Source organism: Myotis davidii, unplaced genomic scaffold (assembly GCF_000327345.1).
Source record: "Myotis davidii unplaced genomic scaffold, ASM32734v1 scaffold363, whole genome shotgun sequence".
Classification (NCBI taxonomy): domain Eukaryota; kingdom Metazoa; phylum Chordata; class Mammalia; order Chiroptera; family Vespertilionidae; genus Myotis; species Myotis davidii.
In genome coordinates this window covers 2,936,982-2,949,529 of record NW_006294069.1, presented here as the reverse complement: position 1 = coordinate 2,949,529, position 12,548 = coordinate 2,936,982, and the positions used below count along the sequence as shown (strand labels likewise).

Sequence of the window (12,548 nt, the reverse complement as noted above, 5' to 3'; positions counted from 1 at the left end):
GGGCAGGTGTGGGTGGGGGGGACCTACAGCCAGGGCCTCACCCACCGCAGGGTCTTTCGAATCATGTCTTCGTCTGTGATCCCGTAGTAAGTGAGGGTCTCGTTCCAGGTGGGGTTCAGCGTGTTCCGGAGAGTTTTTGTTCTGAGCTTATTTGCCTAGAGAGAGAGAGAGAGAGAGAGAGAGAGAAGGGGGAGGGGTTGGGGGGAGATCCTATGAGGGCCGTGGGCAGAATAATGGCCCCTGAGCCTGGGAGTCAGCTCTTACATGGCGAAGGGCATTAAGGGTCTTAGCTGACATCAAAGCCCGGCTGGTGTGGCTCAGGGCCCTTCCCCCCCTTTATGAGAGAGAGGGCCATGGTTTGTTTCCCAGTCAGGGGCATGCAGGTGGCAGCCGATCAATGATTCTCTCTCATCATTGCTGTTTCTATCTCCCTCTCCCTCTCCCTCTCTGAAATCAATAAAAAATATATTAAAAATAAAATTGCCTAAAAACCCCTCCAAAACTGGGAGATTATCTAGGTGACCTGGGTGGGTCCAATGAAATCACAGGGTCCTTAAAAGCAGGGGAGAGGGGAGCCAGAGGGCAGAGGGATGAAGGTGGATGATGGCGCGGCCTCTGCGAACTGGGAAGGACTGGGACATGGCTCCTCCCGTGGGGCCTCCAGGAGGGATGTGGCCTGTGACACCTGGTTTAGCCCAGAGGGACCTAAGCCGCAGAGCCGGAAGGCGAGAAACGTGTGTTGGTCTTCATGCCCTCTTTGGCCAGGTACCTTCTGAGAACTCTTCTCCTTGGCTAGAAAAGAGGCAGCATTAGACGTGTGTGTGTGTGTGTGTGTGTGTGTGTGTGTGTGTGTGCGCGCGCACGCACACGCGCAGGGGAGGGCGTTCTGCAAGAGGCGGGGGTGAGGAGGAATTGGATTCCCTCTCCCTCTCTACACCTCCCTGCCTCTGCTCAGGCTGCCCCTCTGCCTGGATGTCACCTTCCCTAGAGATGCCTGCGGGCGGCCTGTCCCAGCTGCCCTGTCGCCCCCACGCCTTCCTCTGTGCTCCTGTTCATTTTGGTTCTTACCCTCCTTACCTGTCTGGCCCCCTTCAGACCATGAGCCCTTTGACCTCTCCACACCAGGCCCAGGCTGAGGTCCGGCAGGTCAGGCCGGGGTTCAAATCCCAGCTCCACACTCGCATGAGCTCTTGGGCTCGGCGGGCTATTCCCGCTCGGGGCGAGGTTCCGCACTGTAAACAGCTGGCTTTCAGCATCGCTTCCGGGAAACTTCTCGATCAGGAGACCTCTCTCTGCAGAACACCACCCCCTTCGGAAAGCCCTGTGGGGTCCCCACCACCCGGCCTCCAGGCACCTCCAGGCACCGCCGGTTCTAGGTCCCGGGAGTCTAGGGATTATGGTCACTGAGCTCGAGTTGGGCACATTCCCCTGGTCACATGGCCCTCAGCCCAGGATGTCCTCACCGCAGCCTGAGGAGGCGGAGGCCGGCGTGGGGAGCCACTGCCACTTCTCCTGAAGCCCCGCCTTCCCAGCGAGGGGGTACGCACTTCTGGGTGCCCCCCCGGATGTGGCGAGCCTCGGCCCTGCTCGCTGCTCAGAGGGCTTGAGCCTCAGAGTCCACTTGGGCCCCAGCAGCCCGTGGCTACTCAGCGGGGCCAGCACTTCCCACTAATGACCCTTCCTCCCTCTCAGGCCACTGAGGGCTTCAGAGAGGCCAGGACAAGGACCTGTCCACGGGGCTGTGCTGCTCATGCTCCCATGTCCTGTGTCCCGTGTCCCTCTACTTTCCCACTGGTACCCCCTGGAAGCAAGGCTGCTGGTCTCCAGTCGAGTCCCCTGGGACATGGGGTCTGCACAACTCACCCCCCGAGATGCCTGTGGGTCCCAGGGCAAGACCCAAATCTGAAACGAAGATGTGACCTTCCCTTCCATGAAATGAAAATAAACCACCACTGAACCGTAAGGCACAGGTAGGGTCTGATCGTCCCGCGCTGCGGGTCCCCTGATGCTTCTGTTTCACAGCACATTTTTGCTAAACATTTTTCCCTCTCCTTTCCTAGATGCACCACGTGCTCGGTCTGCTGCTGGGTCGTCTGGCGTGGGGCATGGGCTCTGTGGCCAAAAACCCTGGGCAGACACTGTCCACTCCGTGACCCTCGTGGAGCATCGCAGAGCAGCCCATCAGTGCATGAAAGGCCCTGATAAGTCCCGCAGTAAAGAAACCTGTTCAACAACGATTTCCAATGTTACTTGACCACAGACTCTCCCCCGCCATTTTTAATTAAAAAAATATTTTAAAAATTAATTTCAGAGAGGAAGGGGAGGGAGAGAGGGAGGGAGAGAGAGAGAGAGAGAAATGTCAATGTAAGAGAGAATCTTTGATCGGCTGCCTTCTGCACGCCCCCTACCAGGGATGGAGCCCGAAACCCAGGCATGTGCTCTGACCAGGAATTGAACCGTGACCTTCTGGTTCATAGGTCAATGCTCAACCCCTGAGCCATGCCAGGCCTCTCCCCCTTTTTAACATATTAGCTTCCAGCTAAGACTACTTCTTACAAAACGCTGGCCTAGGAATTCTCTGGAAGGTTTCCCCAGCTCAGCAGGCAGGCAGTGCTGACCTGAGACTCCTAGGAGGCCTGGAGGGAGCGGGGCTGACGGGGTGCTCTGGGCGGAGGTGAACGGCTGAGGTCCCATCAGCCTGCCGGGCTCTGAGGGGGTGTGAGGGCCATGCCCCACGCCCAGCCTGGGCCGCCGCAGCGGGCAGAGCTGGTTGGCAGCCCAGGACAGCCCCCTTACCTTACTGGCTCCTGGCAGCAGGTGCAGCTTGACATAGGGGTCTGCCAGTCCGTTGTGGTCCATCGGCTTCAGGCCCTGAGCAGAGAACAGCAAAGGCTGTGAGCCGGGCGTTGGGGACACAGAGCAGCTGGGCCTCCAGGCCCCGGGTCAGCAGGCACCCCTTGTTCCCAAGCACCGGGCTGAGTCCATTCATGACCCTCCTTCACAGCAGCCCCCCACACTCTAAGGAGGGGGAGTGAGGATGCTGGTGTCGCCTCCCCTCCCCCAACATCCTGCCAGGGCAGCCTTTCTCTTCCCATCTCCTTATCATGGAGGCCCAGCCACGCACCCTGCTTCGGTCAGACCCCTCCTTCTTCCTACCCACCCCCCCAACACAGAACTTCCCTCGCTGATCCTACATCCACTGGCCCGTCTGTCCACACAGCCACATGCCGCCCTCTGGGGCTGTAGAAAAATGTCCTGCGTCCGGAGACCAGGCCCAGCCTCTCCCGGGATTTGCCACAGCTCCCCGCGTGCGTGTCTGTGGAGGCCACGCAGCGAGCCGGCCGCCCACGGAGGGTCCCTCCACGAGATGGCAGCCCTCACTCACGCTGGACAGTCCGTGGGCCCAGGGAGCCGTGAGCCCTGAGCAGACGGGGCTTAGCTGACCTCACGCCTGCTCCCGATTCTGAAACTGCATTTTCTCCTCCTGGGCTGGTGCGCAGGGAGGCAGGCGTGGCGTGTGCAGGCCGAGCTGGCAGCCCCGGCTGAACTGCTAGCTGGTTGCTCATGACCAGGCCCACCTCGAAGGGGGGCTGTGCTCCTCTGCCCCTGCTCCCACCTTGGTTTAAAGGAGCTCCCAGGTGGGCACGCCCACCGCCTGCTCTGTTCTGGGCGGGGCACACAGGCTGTAGGGCCAGGCTGGCCTGGCAGCTCCTGCACTATGAACTGGGTAAGGACGGAGGTCCCGGGTCTTCTGGGCCTCAGCTTTAGCGTCTGTAAAAGGGGTGAGTAGCTCTCACCTCCCAGGGCAGGAGTGAGAGGTAAGCAGGTGATGCTGACCAAGGGCCTGGACAGCAGGGGGGTCCTCCCCTTTCCGTACATGCTAGCTCCCCCCTCTCCCCCGGGAGAAGCCAGAGGAGGGTGGAGGGTGGGGTGGGGTATCTGCGCTCTGCCCTGCCCTACGGGCCGGCTCTGGGCCGAGGCTGGCTCTGAGGCCCTGTGTGCACCATGGCAACCAGGCGGCCTTTCAAACACAAGGCCCTTTCCCAGCCTCTGGCCTGCTCCCAGGAAGTGCTTGGGCTGGTGGTCTGTTAATTTCCTTAGTTCCTCTGTGGGAACAAGGCCCATGTGCCCAATGCATGTGGGGGGGGGGCTCCCCTGGCACCACCCCCAGGACAGCATTAGGTACTGAGGACCTGATAATGTACTGCTCACCCTCCACGCAGGTAACCCCATTTTACAGATGAGCAAACTGAGGCTGCTGTGCTTACTGAGAGGGAAGGTGGCCAAACTAGGGGCCAGGACATTGGGCCTCCTCACAGAGTCCCCTGAGGGGCTCTGCCTGTCAGCCCTGCCACAGCCCAGAGCCGCAGCTCCTCCCACCCCTGCGACACCCCCTGCCCTGCAGGACTGGGTCTAAGCAGGTGAATGACCTGGAGACCGGGGAGCTGCCACGGCTCAGGGTCCTCCCACCCCCCACCTCATACGTGTGCACACAAGGTGCCCAGAGACCCTTACACACACGTCCATACCCCCCACCCCCACAGCCCCTCTGGGGCCAGGGAGGGAAGACAGGCACACAGTGCGGGAGGGCCCGGTGTCTGGAATGGGGAGAAGGGGTGGTTCTGGCCAGAGTGGCTGGCAGCCAGTGTCCATTCCGTCCCCAAGCCCGGGCACCTGCATAACGCTGGTGGAGGGAGAGGGCAGGCATCTGTTCGAACTTCGCAGTCTGCCCTCCACCTCGGCACAGCCGGGGGTCGCCTCTAGCTCTGCACCCGGGCAGGTCTGGAGCCCCTGCCTCGCGAGGCTGTGCATGGAAAGGTTGCCCATTTGATTCACGGTCAAGGCACATGCCCAGGTTGCAGATTTTGATCCCAGTCAGGGTGTGTACGGGAGCCAACTGGTTGATGTTTCTCTTCCTTCCTCTCGCTCTAAAATCAATTTTTTTTAAAAAAAGCTGCTTTTCATAGAAGCTGGCAGGGAGGGGGCCTAGGGGTGGGGCCGGGGCCCAGGCAGCTCCTGGCTCTGAGCCAGGCCCAGGCCCTCCCACGACTCTCCTGGAGGCTCTGGCTGCACACCGCCCTCACCTTGCGAGAGAACATCCGCCTTGGTGCCTTCCTCCCAGAGGGAGCGGGGTGTGTGGGGCGAAGGGAACAGCAGGGCTGGGAACAGAGCTGACGCTCGCCACGCCCCAGGGCAGGACCACCCACGGCCCGACCCAGAACAGGGTCAGGAGCTGAGCTAAGACATGAATCCCCCGCCTGGAGCCTGGCGAGGTCTCAGTGCCCAGAGTGGCACCCTTCCCGCTCCCAACAGCCCCTCCCCAGCGTAGGGGCCTCTGTCCCCTGAAAACCCCGCCCAGGCCTCCCCCCTCTCTTCCTCCTCCCCCCTCTCTGGTCCTGCTCCTTCCCCAACGCCTCCCTCTGCAGGGCTTTTAAGGGCAGCTGAGATGATTTAGGCAAAAACTCCCTCCCTGCCCTGCTCCCATGCAGCACCCACACCACCAGGCCCAACAGGAAATGGGAGGACTGGCCTTCTGCCTCAGCCCCTCCTCCGGGACCCGGGCCTGGGATGCAAGCCGAGACCTACCTTGGCCTTGCTGATGGTGCAGTGCAGGGCGTTGTTCTCCTGGTCGTACAGGAGGCTGAAGTCCAGCGTGCCCAGGGCGGCTGCGGACAGAGGGGGCTCAGGTCATGCATCGCTGCACAGGGAGAAGCGTCACCCACCTTTGTGGGATCAGACAAGGGGCCAGTGGCCACAGGGCCTGCCTCCAACTGGGCACCTACCCCACGCCAATCCCTCCACCAGCGTCCCAGCCCCTCCACGCCCCACCTTCTAGACGAGGGGCTGCGGCCCAGACAGGCGAGGTCAACCACCCCCGTCATGGTGAATAGAGGCCCGAGTCAGACCCCGGGGGTCAGTGCACAGCCCAGGCCCCTAACCTCCGCACCGTGGAGTCTAACCTGTGGCTGGTCCGTGGCACCCACAGGTACTGGGCCCTCCTTCAGCAACTGACAGTCTGGGTTCCAGCCTCAGTTTCCCTCTCCCGTTAAATATCACAAGGATCATGGGAGATGGCAGGAGACAGGCTTTGTGAGGCTGCAGGCCCGGGCAGTCTGGTTGGCTGATCTACTCACCCACCTCCCAGCAACACTCAGGGTGCAGCTCCCTGGGCTCTGGTCCCTTGGGGGCCTGGGCAGGCTTTGAGGAGCCAGCTGCGTCCTCATGCTGTCACCGCCAAGCCCATGAGGCAGCGGGCGATTCCCAGGGGCTGGGCAGAGAACGCAGCAATAATTGGGCGCAGCTGCCACTCTCGGGGGCAATCATGGCAGCTGTGGCCTCCCATGTCGACGTGGCTCCCGGCACAAGGATGAGTTGTGGTGGGGGCAGACCTCAGGGCAAGCCTCTGGACCGCAGAGTGCACACTCATAGGATGTCTTCAGAAGCCCAGATCCTACTCGAAGGCTGCTGGGCTGGTCAACTGGCACCTCATTCATTCATTCATTCATTCATTCCTTGCCGAGTGTCTACAACATGCACTCTCTAGGGATGAGATACTAAGGCCTAGTCCCCGCCCCCAGGAAAGCACGGCTTGATGGGAGGAACAGATGAAAAGAATTTGCCATAACAGTCTGGTGGGCCAAGAGGGATGGGCGATGCTTGATCTTGATGTGAATTTCAGCTATCAGGGAATGCTTCCTGGAGGAGGGGGTGCTCCAGTGGGGTTGGGAAAGGGGCATTTCAACCACAGCCAACCAGAGTGTTGGGGGCAGAGTGGCTGGAGTGGTGCTGGGGGAGGTCAGGGCACCCAACATGGACTAGATCCAACTATGGCCCGCCAGCCAAGTCCGGCCACGCCCACCCATTTATATCCGAACCACAGACACCTGCTCGCTGTAACAAGGCAGAGCTGAGTAGATGTCACAGGGACCATACTGCCCACAGGTCCCTGGGCTCACACAGGGGCCCAGGCCTGGCAAAGTATTTTTTTTTCCAAATTGATTTCAGAGAGGAAGCGAGAGGGGGAGAGAGAAACATTAAAGATGAGAGAGGATCATTGATCGGCTGCCTCCTGCACACCCCCTACTGGGGATCGAGCCCACAACCCGGGCATGTGTCCTGACTGGGAATCCAACCATCGAACCGTGACCTCCTGGTTCACAGGTCGATGCCCAACCACTGAGCCACGCTGACTGGCCCTGACAAAGTGTTGGGGCTGCAGAGAAATGAGCAAATTAAGGCCTGGGCATGTGGCGCTGCCCTTCATTCTGAGGTGATGGCACCGAGTCAGGCGTGCCTTGCTCTGTAGCTCCTCACCCAGGATAAGGCAACCCGCTCAGCATCTCTGTTCTTGCCTGGCGGGCACACGGCCCTGGGTTCAAATCCCGGCTCTGCACGTCCTGGCTGTGTGACCTCTGGCAGTGTATCCAGCCTCTCTCTGCCTCAGTTTCCCCTGCAAGACGGAGACGCAATAAGATCCACCTCCCAGCACCGTGCTGTAAAACACACCCGGGACACAGAAAGCGCTCAGCGGATAATTATAGAAGAGCAGAGCCATTTAGGTGACTTTTCTAGAAAACTGTACTTGCCCCGCTGAGACACCTTCTGGAATGAACTCGTTCCAAACTGGATCACTCCCCTCCCCGCGTGGTGAGAGTGGAAGACACAACTGGCCCCTTGCACTTTCCCTGAGTAACCTGAGGCATGGCTGTGACGGCGGTTCCTGTCCTGCGTCACAGTCACAGCTCAGACACGGATGGGGTGTGGGGTGATTCCTCCGCCCAGTGACCCCGGTGGCCTCTCTGAGGGGTTTTCCTCCTGTTTCTGCACCTGCTTTTGCCCTGGCTTCCAGCTCCTGTTAAAGGACCCGCCTCTGCTGGCACAGCTCCCTCCTCCTCAATAGCTACTTGCTTCGTCTACGAAACCGGGTGAGAATGCGTGTTAGAGCTGTGTCCAAACTAAGAGTCGGCAGCCCCGAGTGGAGCCTCAGGGACTTCTTCCTGAGCAGACGATGTTGCTTTAAGGCTGACGGTATCTGTCTGGCCTTCTGCTGCCTGTATTCCCAGCTCCCGGGGAGGCGGGCAGGCGAGGGTGCTGCACGCTAGGCATACATCACCGTGCCCCTAACAGCGACACAGCCGCGGGCCCACTAATCCAGGTCTGTGCTTTTGTAAGAATATTCTCCAAAGCTGTTGGCTTTACAGGACGCCCAGTCACGCCGCTGTTCAGTTCAGGCCTTTCTGCGGTTTGCTAACCCCAGACACTGGCCTCCCGAGAGCAGGGGCCACGCCTGGGCCACCAGCAAAGAGCAGATGTTCCATCCACGTGGCCAGTCCATTCAAACCAACTCTCTCCCCAGCTGCTCTCTGGTGTGATGCCCGCATGTTAACATGCGCACCCCACGATCCCGGAAGCTTCCCAATCCCAGAGAAGGACAAGCAGTGAGATGAGGGGCCACCTGCTTCCCACCGGGGAACAGCTCCAGGAGGAGACAGACATCCCTGCCTAAGGAGACCTGCGCCGCTCAGTGGAACGGGCGCCTGTTACCACTTTCCCGGAAGGAACATGTCTAGTGTCGCCCCAGGGCGAGGTTGACGCGTTTCTTTGAACTCCAATGTGAGTTTTGTAAGAAATAATGGTTTATAAATGGAAGCTCAGTCGCCGTTTTTAGAGCCTTGCCAGTGATGGGCGCTCTCTTAGGGCGTTCACAGTCCCAAGTCTTCATTCCCATTCAGAGAAATGAGGCTCAGAGAGGGGAGACAACCTGCTCAGGGTGGCACAGCAGAGCCGGACACAGAATCCAGGCCTCGCCATTGCCATCCCAATAGTCCCTGCCCTACAGCCCACGGCTCCTGGGATGTTTTGTCCGCCACTTAGTTTAGCTGAGATCTCAGGAGGATGCCTTGGAGAAAACAGAGAGAAGCAGAGCTGCTCCTGGGGCCCGGGGAGGGCTTGGCCGTGCCCTGCACGGGGGCCTCTGAGTGGGAAACGCACTCGGGCTGCGGGTGAGCAGGGCCCCGGGGCAGGCAAAGGTGCTGGTTAGTGTGAGCCACGGGGTCCTGCCCTTGAGTCACTCAAATCACGCGTCCTGGCTAACGTTTCCATCCTTGGAGAAATAATGCGGGTTGGTCACTAATGGGCCTTGGAGAGTTGTCACCTGCTTGTTGGTAATTACAGAGCTTTAATGGGGCTAATTCAGAGATAAGCCAGCTCAAGCCCCTGCCGGTTCCGCTGAGGCTGAAGGGCCCTCTGCTCTGCCCACGGAGACCGAAGGCATCACTTTGACCTTGGTCTGCACCTGGACTTTCCTCACCCGAACACCCTTGGGCATAGGAAATCGGCCCTGTGTGTGTGTGTGTGTTTCAAGAAAAATGTCAGCCTCTCAGAAAGTTTTAAAAATCTATGGCAAGAGCCACAAACATGATCAAGCCTGAACTGAAAGCATTTTGTATTTGGAGAAACGGAGGCACTGAGCCGGGCACTGCAAGGGGACAAAGAAGAATGAGCCACACACCCTCCAGGAGCTCAGAGGCAGAGGTTAGGGCTTTTATGCATCTACTCGTCCCCGGCTTTAAGCCATTCAAGTTCTCCGCTGCCTCCTGGACTCACCTCAACCTCCTCCGTGTGGCATTCAAGGCCCTCGGCTCCTCTGGGCTGTGATGGCTTTCGCCTCCTCTTTAATCTTTCCCCCTTGACTTCAGCCACTTAACCTACTGCTCTGCCTCCGCTGGGCCGTTTCCTACACCTCGGCACCTGCTGGGCAGTCCCTCTACCAGGAGCACCGCCCTTCCTCCCTCCACTCGACCCCGTCGGCTTCCTCCCTCCCTCCCGCCTCTGAGTGGTCTTCCCTGTGGTGAACTCTGCCAGCCAGTACCTGGCACTGGGTTCCTGCCTCCCTGTCCTCACTGCTGGGCTATTGGTGCCTTTTGATTTCCCTAAACTCCCTGACGACAGAGCCTGTGTCCGAGTCATTCTTGAGTCTCCATGCCCAGCACAGTGCCTGACACAGAGTTGGCCTTGCGATGTTGAGTGGCAGAACATGACTGGTTCAAAGGAGGGGCATCACTGCTAGTGGACGCAGGAAGTGGCCAGCCGTGGGCCTTCGGGGCAGGCCTCACGGTGATTCCCCGGTCCTTTCTTGCTCCAGGCCTGCATGGCATCAGTCCTGCCCCAGCCCGGGCGGAATCCGGCCCGGCAGGCGGAAACATGGGTACCTGAGGCAATCCTGGCCAGTGAGGCAGAAAGACAGGTCTCCTGGGGAGTCTGGAGAGATCTCCTCACTCTTACACTGAGACATGGGAGAGGAAACTGACCCCTATCAAAGTTAGGATTCTGCCCGGCCGGCGTGGCTCAGTGGCTGAGCATCGACCTATGAACCGGAGGTCATGGTTTGATTCCTGATCAGGGCACATGCCGGGATTGTGGGCTTGATCCCCAGTGTGGGTGTGCAGTGCAGGAGGCAGCCGATCCATGATGTTCTCTCATCATTGATGTTTCTATTTCTCTCTCCCTCTCCCTTCCTCTCTGAAATCAATAAAAATACATATATTTTTAAAAAATTAGGATCCTATTGCTACATATGATGGTTGGGTCTGCAGCAGCCACCTTGGACCACGAGGGAGGTCAGCCTGAGAGGACATGAGCATGGCCTCATGGAAAGACAGACAGAACCATCACTCCAGCTGTTGCTGATGAGTTGCTGTCTACATGTCCCCGGTGCCACCAACCTCGACAGTCCTCAGTGTGTAACACAGTGGCGTTTTCTGTTACTTGCAACCCAAAGCATTCTAGTCATTGCAGTTTTGAAGAATGGGCTGGTTTCCCCAGGGGGAGAGTGGGTGGGCAGGGAGAGGCACATGAAGAGGGTGGGCCATAGGGCCCGTCTGGAGGGCAGCAAGCCTCAAAGTCCAGCTCAGGTGGACACCCTGTGGACCACGGGGGCGGGGGCACTTCTACCTCCAACACTCCCCGCCTCTGCTCCCCAACAACACTCCTCCGTCAGATCAGTTTGGAACGTGTCCACGTGGTGCGTGTGCCTTGAGGTGACTTACAAAGGATGAGCTTTAAAGGGAAGGAAGAAAAGGCCAAATAAATAAACCGCGCTTCCCTCCTGGCCTTGGACAACAGACCAACCGCCCTAATTTCTTTTTGTTAGAAGAGAGCTAATCCAATAATTAGGGCAGCAAATAGCATAACCCTGGCTAAAGCTGTAAAGAGCCATCTGCCTTGAATCATTTAGGCTTCTCCCAGGGATCTGGTTGTCAGAGCCAAGAGGCGACGGTGGCCTGGGGTACAGGGTGGAGAGCAATTCTGCCCCAGAACTTGGTCCCTCGGGGGACAGGAGCCAAGATTTCTGTGTTCCCGTGCCTGGCATGTTTGCTCAGCCACTGATGGTGGGCTGCCCCTAGAAGGGGATCAAGGGGCCCCCAGCTGGCCCTGGCTCAGCCACATTCTCCTTCCTAGCTCTGTTCAGCAGTCAGCAGAGTGCCCTGGCGATAGGGGTGTGCCCAGCTCACGGCTCAGGCTGGCAAGGCCGTGTCCAGGGTTGCTTTGTACTGCCGACCCCAAGTGAGTCTGTCCCCTGCGAGGACACGTGGGCGCTCTGGGCCCAGGCCCCAGCCCTGTTGCCTCTCTGTTGCTAGGACAGTGCTCTGAGAAGGAGTGCGGAGTGGATGGCCTGGAGATGTGGCGGCTGGCCTGAGTCTGGGGTTCTCTGGTTCCCTCCGTGCCGTGGGTTCAGGGGCAGCCAGAAGAAACGACACGTTTCTCTCCCCTTGTATGTTACCCAGAGGACCCTTGTGGCACGCAGAGGGCTGCCCCAAGCTCAGGGAGAAGCCCTGCCTGTCGCCCCCCTCCCTGGGCGTAGAAGGAAAGATGCTGCAAACAGAACAAGTTCCCCATCCCTTCTTCCGGAGGTGACTCTGGATTCAGCACATCCAAGGAGGGGACTTGGGTCCCAGTTAGGGACCGCCTAGGCCCTAGAGGCACAGCAAGTGAGGGGGTGCGGGTGCGCTTTGCCCAGGGCTCCAGGGACTGGGGGTGGGGAAGATCCAGGCACAGTCCTGAGGCCAATCAGCTCTCCCAATTCCATTTCCCCAGCTGGCAGAGAAGTGGTGGGAGAGGCCTGCTCCCCCCTGAAGAGGGTAGTGGGGGGGCAGGACGTCAATACGCCAGCTTCTGGCTGCAGGGCTGTGGTCCAGGCCCAGAGAAAGTGCATAGAAGGCAGTTTTCCCACACAGGCCTGGGCTCTGACCCGCCCGCCTCAGCTGATGTCCTTCCTGGGCTCACTCCCCTGGGCCTCCTAGGTAGGGCGATGGGAGACTGCTGCCCTCCAACCCCCAGGGCTGATAACCCCACCATCAGCATCAGAGGCACATTTTATGCAGGAGGGCACGCCAGCCCCCCCAGCCCCAGGCCCCTGTGAGCTCCCGAGCCAGGCGCAGCCAACCTCGCTGCGCTGCGCGGGGGGATGGGGCCCGGTGGGCCTTGGCGACGCCCGCGAGGGACCCTGCCCGGAAAGGTGCACACCCTGGGCAAGGCTGGCGTTTGAC

At 59.6% G+C, this 12,548-nt stretch overlaps 1 protein-coding gene across 1 annotated transcript in view; it reads right to left on the bottom strand.

The window, feature by feature from the left end:
• Window positions 1–12,548, bottom strand: part of DOC2B (double C2-like domains, beta) — a 55,549-nt gene that overhangs the window by 19,036 nt on the left and 23,965 nt on the right. The window contains exons 2-4 of the mRNA XM_015566807.1: window positions 5,587–5,666; window positions 2,797–2,871; window positions 46–155 (exon numbers count right to left, since the gene is read on the bottom strand). Coding sequence (XP_015422293.1) covers window positions 46–155; window positions 2,797–2,871; window positions 5,587–5,666 — 265 coding nt within the window. The remainder of the gene's footprint in view (window positions 1–45; window positions 156–2,796; window positions 2,872–5,586; window positions 5,667–12,548) is intronic.